The sequence below is a fragment of the Orycteropus afer genome, unplaced genomic scaffold (genome assembly GCF_000298275.1).
Source record: "Orycteropus afer afer isolate SDZICR_OR568_19922 unplaced genomic scaffold, OryAfe1.0 scaffold00144, whole genome shotgun sequence".
Classification (NCBI taxonomy): Eukaryota; Metazoa; Chordata; class Mammalia; order Tubulidentata; family Orycteropodidae; genus Orycteropus; species Orycteropus afer.
Genome location: NW_006921731.1, coordinates 1,719,310 through 1,733,789, shown reverse-complemented (window position 1 = coordinate 1,733,789; position 14,480 = coordinate 1,719,310). Strand labels below are relative to the sequence as shown.

The window sequence follows — 14,480 nt, the reverse complement described above, 5'->3', positions numbered from 1 at the left end:
AAGGAAGGTTGGGCAATCCTACTTCCGTAGTGATACTGCCTCGGAAACCCAAGGAGGGGTCGCTATGAGTCGGGTTTGACTCGATGGCACATAACAACAACAATGGTAACTCTATGCTTAACTCTTTAAGGAGCTGCCAAACTGTTTTCCATTTCTACCCACAGTGCACAAGGGTTCCATTTTCTCCACATGATCACCAGTACTTGTTACATGATATATTTTTAATCATACCTATCTAGCAAGGGTATTGTACAGATGTACAGATGTGGAAAATTTAGGCATCTTATAACAAACCTGCAGAGGAAGTATTTTTATCCCTGTTTTACAGATGAGAAAACAGAGGTTTGGAGAGGTTAAGTGACTTGTCCAAGGTCACATAACTAGATTTGAACCCAGGTCTTTCTGACTCCCCAAATCAGTACTCCTTTCATTATACCCCATGGTCTCTGCTTTGGCATCATCATGGGTACAAGGAGGAATGGGGGAGGATGACTGAGGAGGGGATGGGTGGGATGGAGAATGACCCCCACCACCCACCCTGTCTGGTCAGTGAGACTCGCCTGGTAGAGGTGCTGGAGGGTGTGTGCAGCAAGTCTGACTTCCAGTGTCACCGCCTACTGGAGCTGAGTGAGGAGCTGGTGGAGACCTGGTGGTTTCACAAGTGAGTGGTATAGGGGGACTTCCATGGGGTGGGGCCACAGGAAGGACTGAGCGCTAAAGCTTTGGCTTGGTCAAGGGGCAGGGGGTTACCTACTGGGGCCCATACCTTGATTGGGCTTTTTCTTCCAAACCGCCATCTGCTGAAGTCTTGCTGGGGAACCCAAGCTCCTACTCCGAGCTTCAGTTTACCCCTCTGCCACATGGGAAAAGGGCACTGGTCAGGTGGCTTTAAGGGTGTTATGTCCATGATGGGTTGTATCACAGATTTGTGGGAGACTGGTGGCGGGGGTAGGGGGAGTGGGGACAGAAGCCCTGATACTATCTCCCCACCACCCCCTGCCCTGCCCTGCCTCAGGCAGCAGGAAGCCCCAGACCTCTTCCAATGGCTGTGCTCAGATTCCCTGAAGCTCTGCTGCCCCTCCGGCACCTTTGGGCCCTCCTGTCTTCGTGAGTTTCTCAAGTTCCTTTTGAGGATGGGAGGGGACTGGCAAGGCTGGGGACCCAGTCCTGGCTCTCCCTTAGTGGGCTGTGTGAGCTCAGGCTGCTCATAAAGCCTCTGTGGACTCAGTTCTCACCTGCCTTAGATCAGTTCTCACCTGGAAATCAATGAAAAAACCAAACCAGACTCATTGCCATCAAGTTGATTCTGACTCAAAGCAACCTCCATTGGGTTTCCAAGGATGTAAGTCTTTACAGAAGCAGACTGCCTCATCTATCTTCTGCAGAGTGGCTGGTGGGTTCAAACCATCAGCCTTTTGGTTAGCAGCCAAATACCTTAACCACCACACCACCAGAACTCCTTGCAAACCAATGAGGGAAGGCTTTATTAAAAGGCACGGACTGGACTGAGCCAGATATGGCTGTGATTACTTTATTAGGGAAGTGCTGGCCCCTGAGGCCCTCATTTTCAGTGCCTGGATTGACCAGGCCCTATCCCCTGGCTCCTTTCTTAAAAAGGGGCTGGTGCTGCCTGAAGTGGCACTGTCACTACCCATCCCTACATATGGTCCTGAGGCGAGAGGAGCTGACTTAGTACCAACCTTTTTGAAGAAAATATCTCCTGAAACTGCAGATAAAAAGTTAACTACAAAGATGGTCAACCTAGTCTTTATTTAATAAATGAGTAACTAAATAAAGATTTGTAAATATTTTGCCATAGTAGGGGATTGGTTAAGTAAATTTCATGGAATACTATGGCAAAATGTTGTGCTGTCATTTAAAATTAAGTTTTCTGTCCAAAGACGTTTAATAATATGGGGAAAATGTTATTTATGTCCAAAGTGGTGTATAAGCTCTCATCTGGCTGGTGTCTACCCACAGCTTGTCCTGGGGGTGCAGAGAAACCCTGTGGTGGCTATGGACAGTGTGAAGGGGAAGGGACCCGAGGGGGCAGTGGACGCTGTGACTGCCAAGCTGGCTACGGGGGTGAGGCGTGTGGCCAGTGTGGCCTTGGCTACTTTGAGGCAGAGCGCAATGCCAGCCATCTGGTATGTTCGGGTAGGTAGCCAAAGGACTGGTGCTGGGCAGGGGCAGGTGGGTGTATGCCTGCCTATCCTCACATTGCCCTCTTCCACCTAGCTTGTTTTGGCCCCTGTGCCCGCTGCTCAGGACCTGAGGAATCAAACTGCTTGCAGTGCAGAAAGGGCTGGGCCTTGCATCATCTCAAGTGTATAGGTGAGTGGGGCCCTGCCTTGGGTCTAGGAAGGATGGGCTTGGTCCACATTCCCTCAGCATACACGTCCTTGAACTACACTAACATCGTCTCCATCTTCATGGAGAGTTCAGCTTGGGTGGGAAGGCAGATAGATAAGTAGTCAGGCACTTACAGTGCAGACTGATATGTGTGCAGTGAGAGATGTGCCTGGTCCAGCTCAGTGGTGAGGCTGGTTGAGAATTGAAAGTCTTCTTAAAGGATTTCTCATGGGCCAAGTCTTGAAAATTAAGGAGAGGTTAGCCAAGAGAATGAGGATACTGAACTTGGGGTCAGGAAACCTGTGTTCAAGACTTATTTTTGTCCACTCATGTAGACTAAGCTGCTGTAACAAAAATATCCCCAAAATAATATGATTTGAAGAATGTAAACCCATGCCATCGAGTCGATTCTGACTCATAGTGAGCTATATCGCAAACAAGAATTGCCCCATAGGGTTTCCAGGGCTTAAATCTTTATGGAAGCAGACTGCTTCATCTTTCTCCCACTGGGCAGCTGGTAGGTTTAAACCACCAACCTTTTGGTTAGCAACCAAATGCTTTAACCAGTGACCCACCAGAGCTCCTTTTTAAAAGACTATAGAGATTGTTTTTTTTCTCACGTCACAGTCCCAGAGTGAGTGGCAGGGAAGGTCTTCTTGCTACAGTCCTTTGTAAACCTGGTTTCTCCTCTCTTATTTCCCAGTTATTCCCTTGAGTGTTGTCTGCATAGTTGAGGCTGGTTCAGGGGCACTTCCATGTTCTATGTTCCAACACTTGAAGTGAGGAGGGGGAAGAAAGCATGGAAGAGTCCAAGCCCACTGCTTTAAAGCCAAGCTAAAAATGGAACACATCATTTCTGTGTACATTCTCATGGCCAGAACTCAGTCCTATGTGGGTACACTTAGCTGCAGGGCAGGTTGGAAAATGGGTGGCCCTGACACCAGCTGCAATGCTGCTTCTGTGTTGGTGAACAGCTTGCTGTCTCTGCCACACCGTCTAATCCTGGACAAGTTCATTCCCTGCCTTCTCTAGCCTCAGATCCCTGTAGTAACATTAGGATTGACAACATCTCCTTGCCCTCCATCTTTCTCTCTATAGACATTGACGAGTGTGGCACAGAGCAAGCCAGCTGTAAAGCCGACCAGTTCTGCGTGAACACAGAGGGCTCGTATGAGTGCCGAGGTCAGTGTCCACTCTGTAGAGGAGGTATGAAAAGAATAGGAAGATCTCCTACTCTTGTGCCTGTCCCCACAAACTTCGCTGCCTCAGGCTCCAAAATCCCCCTGGGCCTCCTCTTGGACAGCACAGCTCCCTGGGCCTAGGGATAGCTCTCACCCTCTTCTTTCCTGTCCCCCTCAGACTGTGCCAAGGCCTGCCTGGGTTGCATGGGGGCCGGCCCCGGCCGCTGTAAGAAATGCAGCCCTGGCTACCAGCAGGTGGGCTCCAAGTGTCTCGGTGAGTCTCCTGCTGCTGGCAGCTTTTCCCCACCATGGGTTGAAAAGGGGCTGGAGAGTGGGCATGGAGGGGAAGAAGGGGGGCAGTGCTGCCTGGGCACAGGCAGTGTTAGGATGTGAGATGGAGTAAAGGTGATCAGGAATTTGACCCCATATACCCCTCCCTCGAGATATGGATGAGTGCGAGACAGAGGTGTGTCCAGGAGCAAATGAGCAGTGTGAGAACACAGAGGGCGGTTATCGCTGTGTCTGCGCTGAGGGCTACAAACAGATGGAGGGCATCTGTGTGAAGGAACAGATCCCAGGTGAGCCCATCCTGGTCTCCAGAGACCCCTTGGGGATGGAGGGCCTTATTGTTGGGGAAGGAGGACAAGCCCTTTCTCCAGGTAGCTACAGGTTCTGCCTGCCCCACCCCTACTTTATCCAGAGACTACACTGAGACCCAGACCCTCCAGCTGATCTCTAGGCTGGTTTTGAGGCTGTTCACATCCCAGGATGGAAAGAGAATTGGACTTGGCATCAGTCCCTCTGCCTTGCCAAAGCTGTTTCCTCATCTGTCAGTGGGACTAGTCCTTGCCCTGGTCCTGCCCTGAGAGCCACTTCAGGGAGTAGGATGTGGTGAGATGAATGATAATCACAATGATGGTGATAACCACTACTTCTGTACCTCTTTCTGTATGCCAGCTCTTGTCCCATGGACTGTGTATGTGTTCATTTATTTAATCCCTCAAACAAACTGATGCAGAGGTATTATCCTCATCCTGTTTTCCATCTGAGGAAACTAAGACACAGAGAGGTGGAGCAATTTGCCCAGGGCCACATAGGGAGTGGGTTGCAGCGAGTTTAAATCCAGCAGTCTGGCTCTGCCCCGACCTTCCACCGTGTGGCCTGGGGTAAAAACTCCTTCACCTCTCTGAGCCTATTTATTGAGGCAGGGATAACTGACCCTTGCAGAGCAGTAAATGATGTGTGTGCCCAGCATCCTGGGCAAGCATGGCAGCAATGACAGTCAGATGTGTGGGAGCTGTGGGATGCCCCGTGAATGCCAGGAATGGGTGGGAGTGACAGGCTGTGGCTCTAATTCCTCTGTAGAGTCAGCGGGCTTCTTCTCAGAAATGACAGAGGATGAGCTAGTGGTGCTGCAGCAGATGTTCTTCGGTGTCATCATCTGTGCATTGGCCACACTGGCTGCCAAGGGTGATTTGGTCTTCACTGCCATCTTCATCGGGGCTGTGGCTGCCATGACTGGCTACTGGTTGTCCGAGCGCAGTGATCGAGTGCTGGAGGGTTTCATCAAGGGCAGATAATCCCTGCTGCCACCTGCAGGGTGTTTCTACCTGGGCTGCCCCCCTCCACCACCAGGGTCTATTCTCTCTTCTACCTGGACACTAGAGGCCACTTGGTTTATTTTTGAGAGCAGGATTAGCATCCCCTGCCTACCTTATGGAGCAACCCAGATACTGAAGCCTGAGTAGGCAGGGCCTCTGGGATGAAAAAGTAGCCTGAGGTTAGGTACCATGAGATCTCTGCCTGCAAGGCTGGGCAGGCTTCACAGTGTCAGTGTTTTAAGTTTCACATTATGGTGGCTGCTAGTGAGCTTGGGTCCCTGCCCAGGATGGGGGGTTGGGTTCTAGGCAGGGGTGGGGTCATCGCAGCCCCTCCTGCCTGCTGCATGCTGCCAGCTTCTGTTCAGACTCACCTCCCCACTGATTTATTTATTCATCTCAGGAAATAAAGGTCTTGGAAAATGGAGGAGTTTCAGCCTTAGTGTGGCCCCCTTCCCCCGGCCTCTGCCCCCCCCACCCCACGTTGTGGCCTAAACTACTTAAGAGATTCCCATTCTGTTCCTCCCCCAGGAGCTATGGAGTTTTCTAAAACCCTGGGAAACTGGGGGCTGTCCTGATGGGGGAGAACTAAGAGGAGGATCTAGGAGAGTCCTAAAGCAGTGTTAGAAGGGGGGTGGAGGAACCACACTTAGGAACAGAATTTTCTGGATTCAGTAACAGCTCTGCTATTTGCTGCAGGATCCTGGACAAAGGACTTTCACCCTTGAATGCCCCATTTTGCACCTGTAAAACGGGCATGATAATATGAGAATTAAATGAGATTATGAATGTAAAGAGCTGTAGTTGGTGTACAACAGATCACAAATGCTCAGTAATATTGGTAGCATTATTACTAAAGCTTCCAAGGGTCCAGGGTCTTTATCCTCTGAAAGTTATGCCCTCCTTGACATAACACAGAACTTGGAGTTATTGGGGAAAGGGAGGTCCTACCCTTCCTCTGCTGGGGAGTTCAGGACCCTGGTGTTGCTAGAGGGAGGCATGAGCCAAGTTCTAAGGGTTTATTTCTTTGGCACAAAGCACAGTCTGGACAAGCGAGCTTCATCTCTCCATACTGGGGAGACTGGAGTGGTGCTTGGGGCACTTAGTCCCAGTCTTCCATAGCCAAGTTCATGCATGTCCACCCTGTATTCCGCGCAGGTTGCGGCCTTTGTGCAAAATACCCGCTGAAAAAAATAGAGATATTTTTTAAAAAACAAAATACAGTGGGGTAGATTTACTCCTGGCTGTTCCCCAGGAGCTGCAGTCGGGTGATGGCCTGGAAATGCCAGTTTTGCAAACACTCAAATGTCTGAGTCGGCTGAGCCCGTGTTGTCATTTAGAAGGAGGTCCCGGTCAGCTTCCTTGCACTGCTTAGAGCTCAATGGTATCACTGGAGGCGCTTCGGGAGTCCCCAGGCTTGGAGCGTGTCTGGACTTCTCCTTGGGGCTCGCCAGGCCGAGTTGGGACAGGGGCAGAGGACGGGGCGGGCAGTAGCTGTACCGTACTGGGCAGCTCATCTAGTGGCAGGCTGTCCACTGACGACAGCCCATGGCGCCATGGGTTCCAGCTGATCTTAAGTGAGCCCCTGGAGAAGCTATCTAGGGAGCTGCCTGAAGCAGCCCGGGCGGCTGCACGGTCAGCCTCGTCCACAACATGTTGTGGGACCGGCCCACGCATGCGCACGTCGCTGAGCGACCGGCAGCGGCCGCGGAGGAGCGAAGAGCCCATGCCATCCAGCTCTGCGTCCGGATGGCTGCCCCGGCGGGGCCGCATAGCGCCCCCAGGCGGCGGGGAGAGCAGGCCACGGAGGCCGCAGCGCCGGAATACGCTGTCTCGCACCAAGTGCTCTCGGAAGAGCGCTGCGTCGATGCTTCGGCTTAAGTTGATGGGCGATGGTGGCCGGAGGTCCAGCTCGCTCAACGACGGCGCCTGCCCCACGCTGCTGCGGGACAGTCCCGGGCCACCCTGGGGACAGCGGCCTAGCGACGCAGCAGAGCCCCAGGCGCCAGAACTGGGCGTGGTAGGCAGTCCACCTTCCGCAGGGTTTCGGATGAGGCTCTTGCTGATGTTCAAGCTGCCTGTGCCAACGCCGCTGGGCCCTGCAGCTGCGTAGCAGTTATTGGGTCGCTCGGGCACCTCGCTCTTGCCTGACGGCGCAGGGCACGCCAGGCGCAGCAGCTTGGCCCAGCAAGCATGCTCCGTGGGCGGCCTGGGACGCGCGGCAGCCACAGCGGCCAGCGCCAGGACCAGCGCCCACGTCAGCTCCAGCAGGCGCAGCCAGAAGTGGACGCCCCACCAGGCCCACGAGAAGCGGCCAACACGGCCTGGGCCCGGGTACAGCCACAACGCGGCCGCCAGCTGCAAGCCACTGGCCAGTAGCCCCAGCGCACCAGCCACAGCCAGCAGTCGTGGTCCCGGGCTAGAGTCCCAGCCCCGCGGCCCATCCAGGAGGCGGCGTCGGCAAAGACAGAGAGTTCCCAGTGCCACAGCTGCGCCCCAGGCGCACGATAAGCCCTGTACCAGGAGGTTGAGCGCCGGCATCGCCGACAGGAGGTCTGCAGCAAGCAGCCCTACACCGTGCGCCAACGCCAACGCTCCCAGCAGGAGTGGGTTTTGCAGTGGCGGTGGTAACCCAGCTCCCAGGCCGAGCAGGGTTAAGGCTGCCAGCGCCGTGAGCAGCAAGGGGAAGGGCAGGTTGTAGAGCATTAGACCGGCACGTACACCTAGCCGCGCCTGGGAGCCGTAGGGATCTGTGAGCATGTAGGCTGATCGGAGACCCGATGCCATTAGCACCAGCACCGCTGCCACCAGTGCCAGTCGGGGTCCTGCTGGGGCAGCTGCCAGCGTGGCCAGTGCCAACAACGCTGGCAGCAGGAAAAGTGCCCCCACTCCATAGACGTGCAACTCCCAGGAAAAGCTCAACACCCGACGTAGGGGACCCCAGCGCAACGGGGGTGCGGTGACGTTGGCTGGTGGACTGGAGGCTGGAGCTGACACCATGGAGCTGGCTGAGGGCTCTGGAGGGGGCGGCTGAGCCAGGGCTCGCTGAGTGGTTACCCGAATGAGGCCCCGGCGGGAGGTAGAGGGAGCCTGGACTGGGGGTGCTGGGGGATGGCTTTGGGGGCGCCTCGGCCATTCCTCAGTTTCATCTGCAAATAATAATATTGAATCAGCCCTTTGAAAAGTGATTTTGATTTTCCATCATTCTCTAGTTGAGTGATGAGCAAGTTACTTAACATTTCTAGGCACATCTGTAAAATGGGGATGGTAATAGCACTTACCTCATTAGGTTGTGGTAAGGATTAAATGTTTAGCATAGTGCCCAGCACCTAATAAGGGCTAAATGGATGTGAGCTGTCATTGTTATAATAATACAGGGAAGTAATACACCAACAGTTCTCAACATGGCTGCATATTAGAATCACTTGGAGATCAACTGAACCAAAATTTCTTAGAATGGGGCCTGGACATTGGAATTTTTGAGAAGCTCCTCCAGAGATTTGTGGGACTGGAGAATCACTGTACTAAATACACCCATGTTACACATAAGAACATTCTAGCCCCCAAAGGGCAAATTACTTTTCTAAAGTAGTATTAGTTAATTATCTGAAAGAGTTTGAAGGAGATTCTGGCCAATTTCTCTAAATAAAAACAAACAAAAAAAAAACTCACTGCCATCTTGTCAATTCACAGCGACCCCTCTTTGGGTTTCCGAGGTGATAAATCTTTACAGAAATATATTGCCCCCTCTTTCTTTTGCGGAGTGGCTCGTGGGTTTGAACTGCCAACCTTCTGATTAGCAGTCAAATGCCTTAGGCACTATGCCACCAGAGCTCCTTAGGCCAATTCCTCCAAGCAGGTGTTTATCTTCATTTACCCCTCCCTGCCCCCACATATATACCTCATACAGGCTCTTTGTTATTGGACAGAGTACTCCCACTCCCCAAATGCCCAGCCATACCCTCACCTGGCTGTAGGGCTCCCACAGGGCTCTCTGTTTGGTTTGTAGCTGGGCCAAGGTCCGAGGGGACAGGGATAGGGGACTCGGGAGTGCCCGGGGTCTCTACTGCCCCTCTCACCCGCTGGGGGGAGATGGGGTCTGCTCCATTCGTTGCTGATATCTCTGAAATAACAAAAGCAGTTATCCCTTTGCCTAGTCCTCTGGCGGTCCCCAAAATCTGATTCCCTAGGAAGGAGGCACAATCACCCAAATCACATTTGCCAGTATGAGGAAAATGAGACCCAGAGGGACGAGAAGTCACACAGAAACTTGGCATTCAGCTGCCCTGAAACAGTGTCCTCTCCCAGCCCTGATCAGCACCCTCCCTTTGATACCCACCTGGCTTGGGCTGTCCATCAGGAGCCTCTGAAGCTGGGGGTCCTGAGCTCTGGGATCCTGGTAAACCCTTAGCATCAGGGAGGTCAGTCTGCTTGGGCAAGGGGGCTGGGAAGGTGACTTCCTGGTTGTTCCCAGCTCCAGCCTTTTGGGGGGGCTCCACTGGCAACTCCTCAGCAGGAGGAAGGCTTCTGGTCAATGCTAGGTCTGGGTGGGCCTGAGGATCCTGAGAGGGTGCCCCCTCAACAGGGAACACTGAGCCAACATCAGGGGCTGCTGAATCCTGCTGGGTGAAGAGGGGGCCTCCAGCTGCCTCCTGGAAGTCTTCCTCCTCATCTCCACCCTGTTCTGTCAGCACTGGCCTCCTGACAGTGCCCCAGTGGGGCCCAAGAGTCGGGGGAGGGTCCTGATGGTCCAAGGGGAGAGACTCTAGATCCCTGATCTTGGCCTCGGCTGTCAGACCCTCGTCTCTAGGTGGTGGCTGCCCTGCCTGGCTCCCAGGATCCCCTGGGGAGGGTGGAATTGTGGCTACCCTGAGTTGAAGTCTGGGAGTTGTAGGAATGAAAATCAGATGGGGAAGCCCCATTGGACGGGGGGCTAGTGCTTCCTTCTCCAGAGGTTCCTGAGGGTCAGCATATCCTGTCCATCCCTGGGAGCTTGGCCCTCGAGCCGTCTGGAGGTCATCAGTGACTGGGAGTCCTTCTTTCTGAGCCCCGTGGGTTGCTTTGGGCCCATGCAGGGCTGGGCCAAGGGGAGCATCTGCAGGCCTCTCAGGCATCTCTTTGGCGCGGGCCTGGAGCACACCAGAGTTCCAAGAGTGCTCATCCCTGGGACTGTCCCAGAGGACATCGAGGGCCTGCGGCTTTGTGCCCACGGGGCCCTTGGGGTGAGCTCCTGGGATCAGGGGTGGTTCTGAGTCCTCCAGAGTCTTGGTAAGGGCCCTGCCCAGGGCAGGCCCAGCCCCCAGGGGCAGCAGCAGCAACAGCAACGGCAATAGGAGGCTACACACATAACGGGTCATGGTCCACACCAACGCCCGGGCCTAGAGCCCTCCAGTCCAGTCTTCACTGGATAAACCTAAAAAGGGAGAGGGGATGACATGTGAGGCTGGGGGCTCCTGTGGCTGCCCCAAAGTGGCTGGTGGGGAAGACAGAAGACTGACATGAGGCAGCAGCTTCTCCCTCACTCTACCCTCTTCCTTCCTGCTCAACCTCTCCATCTACCCAGAGTGACCTTTTAAAACTGCACCTCTGGTCATGCCACTTGCCTTGCTTCAAAACCTTCAATGGTGTCCATCACCTTTGGGAGAGAATACAAGCTCCTCACCTAGCCTTCCAAGGCCATGCCAGGCTGCTCACCTATTCTCTCTGACACCTACTGGACTATCTGATGCTGCGAGCCTTTGCTCCTGCTGTTCTCTCAGCCTGAAACGCCCTCTTCTTCCTCCTTTTTTCACTTGCTGAAATCCTATTCTTGCAGGCCCAGCTCAAATATCAGTGAGGTGGGGAGGGAAAGGAACATACTTCTGCACTTGAGGAGGGACCTGGGTTTGGATCCCAGCCTCACCATCTCCCGGGTAAGTTACTTTACCTCTCTGCATTGTGGTTTACCCATCTATAAAATGGGGATAACAAGAGAAGCTAACTCAAGCAGGGCTCTTATATAAAACTTAAATGTTAAGAGCTAGAAGAATGAGGGGTAAAGGGGGTGTTAGGAAGGCCTCTTTGAGGTAACATTTAAGCTAAATGCTTAAATAAGAAGGAGCCAGTCATTTGAAGATATGAGGAGAAAGCATTTGGCAGAGAGAACAGCAAGTGGAAAAGCTGTGAAGCTGTTATGAACTGGATGAGTTCAAGAAATAAGAAGGCTGGTGTGGCCAAAGCACAGCAAACGAAGGAGAAAGTAGGAGAGGGAGGTGAAGTCAGAAGATCAGTGACTAGATCACAACGGGTTTTATAGGCCATGGTAAGGTACTTGGATTTTATTCTAAATGCCACAGGGAGCCATTGGTAAGCAATTAGTGGCAAGGTCTGATTAGTGATTCAAAAAACCAAAAGAAAACAAAAAAAATGTTTAGTGATTATTAGTGTTTTAAAAAGGGGACAGAAGCCCATGCACACACCCAGCTAAGATCTGATGGTGGCTTGTTTCAGTTTAGACATTACCACCCTTAGGATGCCTCCTTCCCCGATCCCCCTGGTCACCCTGTGTTTTAATCTCCTAGCTCCTCCACTGAACTGGGGCTCCCCCAAGGCTGGGTTTGAATCTTTCATTTCTTATCTCCATCCTCCTCCCTTCCAAGGCTACACACCAGATGAACCTCATTAAAGGGTTCTGTTCCTTACAGTCCTTGAGCCAGGGAGGCAGGAAGGGGTCCTGTGGCCAGGAGGAGGGGATAGCACCTCTGAGAGCTAAAACCTAGGTGTGTTTTGGGGGCAGAAGCCCTGTTCCCTTCCACTTAAGCAGCAGCTGGCTCCCCAGCAACTTGGTTCCTAACCCTTGGTGGCTCACAGATCCTTTGACCACCTGGTGAAAACTTCAGAAAAATGCCCAGGCTCACTGAAGGTTGTGGACAGTTTCAAGGGGCTCATATCCCCAAAATCCAAATTTAGACTTTGTTGTAAAGCCCTGGTGGGCCATCTCAAACATTCACCAAGCCCTGCACTCTGCTCCTGGCCAAGGCTGGATGCTGGGGACTCAAAAAGAGGCTTCAGCTCCAGGGTTGGGAGTGGAGGTGAGCTAAGGGGACAGGACAGAAAGGTCTTGAACAGCACAAGTATTCGTTTGTTAACAATAGTGCTCCTCCAATGTTGAGTGCTTTCCTAGTTAAGCTCTTGTGCTAAGCTTAGCTGCCTGTCCCTGAACTCATTCAACCCCTACAACACAAGCAGGTGAAGTTACACCCATTTGATAGGGAAGGAAACCGAGGTGCAGAGAGGTTGAGCCACTCGCCCAAGGTCACACAGCTAGCCAGTGAAAATACTGGGGGCTGTGGAAGCACACTGTGGCTCATTTTGCCCAGGGGGTGCGGAAGGCTTTGTAGAGGAGGAGACAGTTGAGTTGGGCCTTCAGTGACGTACATATGCCATCAGACCATCACCAACCCAACAGATGTGGGTTTCTGCCAACAAGGAGGGCACTCACCCACCCCTGCGCCCCCACTCCTGGAGAGCTTGAGGGGTGGGGAGCTCCTGCTGCAGGGGCTGTGAGAGGCCAGCCTGGGGGCAGGGCAGGGCCGCCGCAGGGCAGCCTCCGGGAGCTGGCCCATCTCCGGTTACCTCTCCTGGGTCTCCTGGCCCCTGGCTCCACGCCTTCCCGCAGTGTCCCTGGATGGAGGTGGGTGCTGTGTAGGCCCCGCCACCCACGACCACGACGGGGGCTAAAGGCCACGCTCCCTGCGGCGGCTCCGCCATCGCCCCCTCCCTCGGCCACCTCCTCCTCACCTGGGCGCCGCGCCCGCAGCCCCCGCGTTCACCTTGCGCGCGTCCCTGGAGCCGTTCGCCGCGCCGCATCCTCCGAGATGCTCAGACTTGGCTAACAGAGCACGGCGCTGCCGATCGCTGAGCCCGCCCACAGGCGCGCCAACCCCGCTTAACCCTTTCCCCTTTGGGGTAGGTCCTTCTTCCAGTCCTGACTTCCCCTCTCTCAGATTTTCAGAGCTAGGGAACCAGAGGTCACTTACGAGCCCATGTGGAAATCCCTTCTGCAGCATCCCTGAAAACGAGGCAGCCAGCCTCTGTTTGCACACCTCAGGGGATAGGGAGCTCACTTCCTTTATAAGTATGTACTTAACATACATACAGACCTACCTATATACCTACCTACAAAACCATCTGCTTTGCAGTTGATTCCAACTCTTGGCGACCCCTCAAGTGTCAAAGTAGAACCGTGCTCCACAGGTTATCTTCGGCTGATTTTTTTGGAAGTAGATCACCAGGCCTTTCTTTGGAGGTGGCTCTGCAACACTGCATCACCTAGGGACTCCCCTACCCACCCACTGACCTACCTACCAACCTATCGGTAAATCCTCCTTACTACTTGATGTGTGGGAGCTCTGGTAGCATAATGGCTAAGACACTTGCCTGCTAACCAGACGGCTGGCGGTTCAAACCCATCAGCCACTCCTCGGAAGGAAGGTTGGGCAATCCTACTTCCGTAGTGATACTGCCTCGGAAACCCAAGGAGGGGTCGCCATGAGTCCGGGCCGACTAGACGGCACATAACAACAACAACAACAACTTGATGTGTATACAACCAAAAAACCAAACTCACTGCCGTCCAGCAGATTCCAACTCATAGTGACCCCTCCCTTGGGTTTCTGAGGCCGGTATCTCTACAGAAGTAGATTGCCCAGTCTTCCTTCCGAGGAGTGGCTGGTGGGTTTGAAACGTCAGCTTTCTGGTTAGCAGTCAACATGCCTTAGGCACTATGCCACCAGCTCTCCTTTGATGTGTATATCCTTTGGATATTTTTTCCTTTGGATATTTTTCAATGCACAGTCACATATACATTTTAAATAGAAATGAGTTCATATTGTACCTAGTGTTGTGTAACTTGCCTTTTTTTCCCCCCTCACTTTGCAATATATCCTGGCATATTTTCATATAAATATCTATGTCATTTCTTGTATCTGCTGTAGAGATTTCCAGTATATGGGTGGCCTATAATTTTTATGTATCCAGTCCCCTGTGGTTAGACACTTAGGATGTTCTAGCCTTTTGCTAGCAATAACAATGGGGCAGAGAACATTTTTTTAAAAATTTTTTATTGTGATTTGGCTGAAAGTTTACAGAGCATATTTATCTTCCATACACAGCAGTTCACATACGCTTTGTCTCATGACATTGACTGCAATCTCCCACAATGCAACAGCTTTCCTCCCACTTCCTCCCCATAGCCACCTCTTCCCTGTGTCCTTCCCTTCCATGCACTCCTGCCCCCCTCCCAGCTGTCTCCCTGTACATACACAGCCCTTATTCTCCCATGATTAATCTCTCCAAGGAGTGTATCTAC

The 14,480-nt window shown here is 53.0% G+C and overlaps 2 protein-coding genes across 2 annotated transcripts in view; one reads left to right on the top strand and one right to left on the bottom strand.

Moving 5' to 3' along the window:
• The window catches only part of CRELD1 (cysteine rich with EGF like domains 1), an 8,632-nt gene extending 3,519 nt beyond the window's left edge, over window positions 1-5,113 (top strand). Inside the window, exons 3-10 of the mRNA XM_007945823.2 lie at window positions 551-661; window positions 1,016-1,107; window positions 1,981-2,157; window positions 2,239-2,334; window positions 3,451-3,534; window positions 3,712-3,807; window positions 3,977-4,111; window positions 4,899-5,113. Of these exons, the coding sequence (XP_007944014.1) occupies window positions 551-661; window positions 1,016-1,107; window positions 1,981-2,157; window positions 2,239-2,334; window positions 3,451-3,534; window positions 3,712-3,807; window positions 3,977-4,111; window positions 4,899-5,113 (1,006 nt within the window). The remainder of the gene's footprint in view (window positions 1-550; window positions 662-1,015; window positions 1,108-1,980; window positions 2,158-2,238; window positions 2,335-3,450; window positions 3,535-3,711; window positions 3,808-3,976; window positions 4,112-4,898) is intronic.
• Window positions 5,114-6,502: 1,389 nt separating this feature from the next.
• PRRT3 (proline rich transmembrane protein 3) lies at window positions 6,503-10,488 on the bottom strand. The gene is made up of 3 exons (XM_007945860.1): window positions 9,471-10,488; window positions 9,099-9,254; window positions 6,503-8,280 (listed from the first exon to the last, which is right to left on the bottom strand). The coding sequence occupies exons 1-3, from the start codon at window positions 10,486-10,488 to the stop codon at window positions 6,503-6,505; spliced, it is 2,952 nt and encodes a 983-aa protein (XP_007944051.1).
• Between the last annotated feature and the right edge of the window lie 3,992 nt (window positions 10,489-14,480).